This window comes from Acanthisitta chloris, unplaced genomic scaffold (genome assembly GCF_000695815.1).
Source record: "Acanthisitta chloris isolate BGI_N310 unplaced genomic scaffold, ASM69581v1 scaffold33092, whole genome shotgun sequence".
NCBI lineage: Eukaryota > Metazoa > Chordata > Aves > Passeriformes > Acanthisittidae > Acanthisitta > Acanthisitta chloris.
Window position 1 is genome coordinate 4,258 of NW_008661573.1, and position 3,117 is coordinate 7,374.

Sequence of the window (3,117 nt, forward strand, 5' to 3'; positions counted from 1 at the left end):
CGGCCGGCCGCCGCCGACGTACGTCCACCGTAAAGGCAGGAGCCGGCCAAGATGCTGCCGTCTCTGCTGTGACACACCAGGTTGTCCCCTGACTGCTGCCTGGAGCCGTTGAGGTGGGCGAGGGCCACGCTGAGCGTGGAGGGGCCCAGGGTGGTGTAGGAGGTGGTTGGGAGGCGTCGCCCGTTCAACGTCCAGTACAGGTCCTCGGCTTTGAGCGGAAGGTCCGGGCTGAGCGTGCACGTGGCGACCAGCGAGGAGCCGATCAGCAAGGTGGGGTCCTGGGGGGAAATCACCGCAGGGTCTGCAGCAGAGAGACACACAGGGGGGAGAAAGGTCGTTAGGGAAGGTTGGGTGGAGGTGGAGATGTGTTGAACCAGAGATTAGGATTATTTAAACAGAGATTAGGTCTATTTAAATATGGTTTCTGAGAGCTGTTTTATGGGATTAAAGGACATTTCTAGCTCTTCTGTATTGGTTTAAAGCCATTTTATATCCATTATATCCATTTTATATCCATTTTATATCCATTAAAGGTCGTTAGGGAAGGTTGGGTGGAGGTGGAGATGTGTTGAACCAGAGATTAGGATTATTTAAACAGAGATTAGGTCTATTTAAATATGGTTTCTGAGAGCTGTTTTATGGGATTAAAGGACATTTCTAGCTCTTCTGTATTGGTTTAAAGCCATTTTATATCCATTATATCCATTTTATATCCATTTTATATCCATTCCATTAATTCTATATCCATTCTATATACATTCTATATACATTCTAGATCCATTCTATATCCATTCTATACCCATTCTATACCCATTCTATGCCCATTTTATATCCATTTTCTATCCATTTAATATCAATTTTACATCCATTGTATATCCATTTTATATCCATTTTCTATCAATTTTCTATCCATTCAATATCAATTTAAAACCAACTTTATATCCATTGTCTATCCATTGTCTATCCATTTTCTATCCATTCAATATCAATTTAAAACCAACTTTATATCCATTGTCTATCCATTGTCTATCCATTTTCTATCCATTCAATATCAATTTAATACCAACTTTATATCCATTTAATATCCATTATATATCCATTGTATATCCACTTTTTATCCATTTTATATCCATTGTATATCCATTTTTTATCCATTGTATATCCACTGTATATCCATTGCATAGGATTTAAGTGCATTTGTAACTCTTCTATATTGATTTCTAGCTCTTTTATATTGATTTTAATGCATTTTATACCTATTTAAAAGCACTTCCTAATGCATTTTATGGCTATTGTAGATCGATTTCAATCATCACAGATCTATTTTATATCGACTCAAATCAATTTTATCTATTTTATATCCACTCCAATACATCCTGTCTCTATTCTGTATTGATTCAAATGCATTTTAATCCTTCCTATTGATTTTAATTCTCTTCATCTCTTCTTATTTCACACCCATTTTATATCTAAGTACATTTGATACCTATTTTAGATCGATCTAAACTCTTTTAATATCGATTCCATACCTATTTTTCATCTGTTTAAGCACATTTTATATCTTCTTTTTTCTTCTAGATACATTTTAGACCTGAATAGTTTTGCTCACTATTTTTAGCTCTATTTTAGACCTTTTTCACTACTATTTAATCTGGTTTAGATCAGTTTTCCCAGGGCTGGGACAGGATTGGGTTGAGGCTTTGGAAGTTTTGCACAACAAAAGGATTTCCAAAGCAACTATGGAAAATTTGGGGGGGTTTCCCTCCTCCTCCTCCTTTTCCAACACATCTAAGTGCCAATATTCCCTGCTGGAGCACACACTAAGGGCTGGGAAGAACTTCCCAACCAAGACCAGCACTGATTTCCCAACTCATCCCAATTATGCACTGCCAAATCCTATTTTTCACACCCCACCAAGAATTATCCATACTGGGAAGATCCTCCATGAAGGGACACCTCCCCTAGTTGATTCCAAGCCCTCTCCACCACGAAGATTCCAAGCCCAAACTCCCCCAGCCTCGCTCCAGGGTGTTCCATGTCCATCAGCCTTATCGGCTCCATCCGCACGCGCCGAGCTAATATCCCAAATTACCTCCCGGAAAGTGCCGCGACCTTCTCTCCCCTCTGACCTCCCAGCCCTGATCAGCTTTCAACGCCCACTCTGACTCCCACTAGGCATTCCAAAGTCCTCCTCATGCTGGAGAGATCCTAATGAGGGTCCCCACCACCCTCTCCAACTCCCACCCGGAGCAATTAGTGCTCAAAATCCTTGTTATGCTGGAGAGATCCTAATTAGGGGTTCCTGCCATGCTTGGGGGATGCTAATGAGGTGGGTGTAAGTATCTGGGGGTAAAAACATCTGGGAGATGTTGGTGTGGGTACCCCAAACATCCATGGGTTGGTGTTGGATACTCCAGGGTACCCCAAGGTACCCCAAATATCCATGGGTTAGTGCTGGATATTCCAGGGCACCTCAGACATCCATGGGTTGGTGCCAAGTAGCCCAAGGCACTCCAAGCATCCATGGATTTGTGCTGTGCACCCCAAATTTCCATAGATTGGTGCCAGGTACCCCAAGGCACTCCAAGCACCCATGGATTGGTGCTAGGTAGCCCAAAGCACTCCAAGCACCCATGGGTTGGTGCTGTGCACCCCAAATTTCCATGGATTGGTGCCAGGTACCCCAAGGCAATCCAAGCACCCATGGATTGGTGCCAGATAGCCCAAAGCACTCCAAGCACCCATGGATTGGTGCCAGGTAGCCCAAAGCACTCCAAGCACCCATGGATTGGTGCCAAGTAGCCCAAAGCACTCCAAGCACCCATAGATTGGTGCTGTGCACCCCAAATTTCCATGGGATGGTGCCAAGTACCCCAATTCACTCCAAGCACCCATGGATTAGTGCCAAGTACCCCAAGCACCCATGGGTTGGTGTTGAGAACCTCAGAGCCCCCTGAATACCCATGGATTGGTGCTGGGTCCCCCAGAATACCCCAAACACCCACGGGTGATGCCATGAATCCATCCCACCCCAATCCAAACTTTTCTCCAGACCAACAAGGCCTTCAAAAACCTCCTCTGCCCCCTCTGCCAGGGAGCTCACCCCACTCTGACTCC

At 44.2% G+C, this 3,117-nt stretch overlaps 1 protein-coding gene across 1 annotated transcript in view; it reads right to left on the reverse strand.

Moving 5' to 3' along the window:
- The window catches only part of CRLF1 (cytokine receptor-like factor 1), a gene marked incomplete at both ends in the record, with an annotated part of 4,555 nt that extends 4,254 nt beyond the window's left edge, over positions 1-301 (reverse strand). Inside the window, one exon of the mRNA XM_009070286.1 lies at positions 23-301. Coding sequence (XP_009068534.1) covers positions 23-301 — 279 coding nt within the window. The remainder of the gene's footprint in view (positions 1-22) is intronic.
- Between the last annotated feature and the right edge of the window lie 2,816 nt (positions 302-3,117).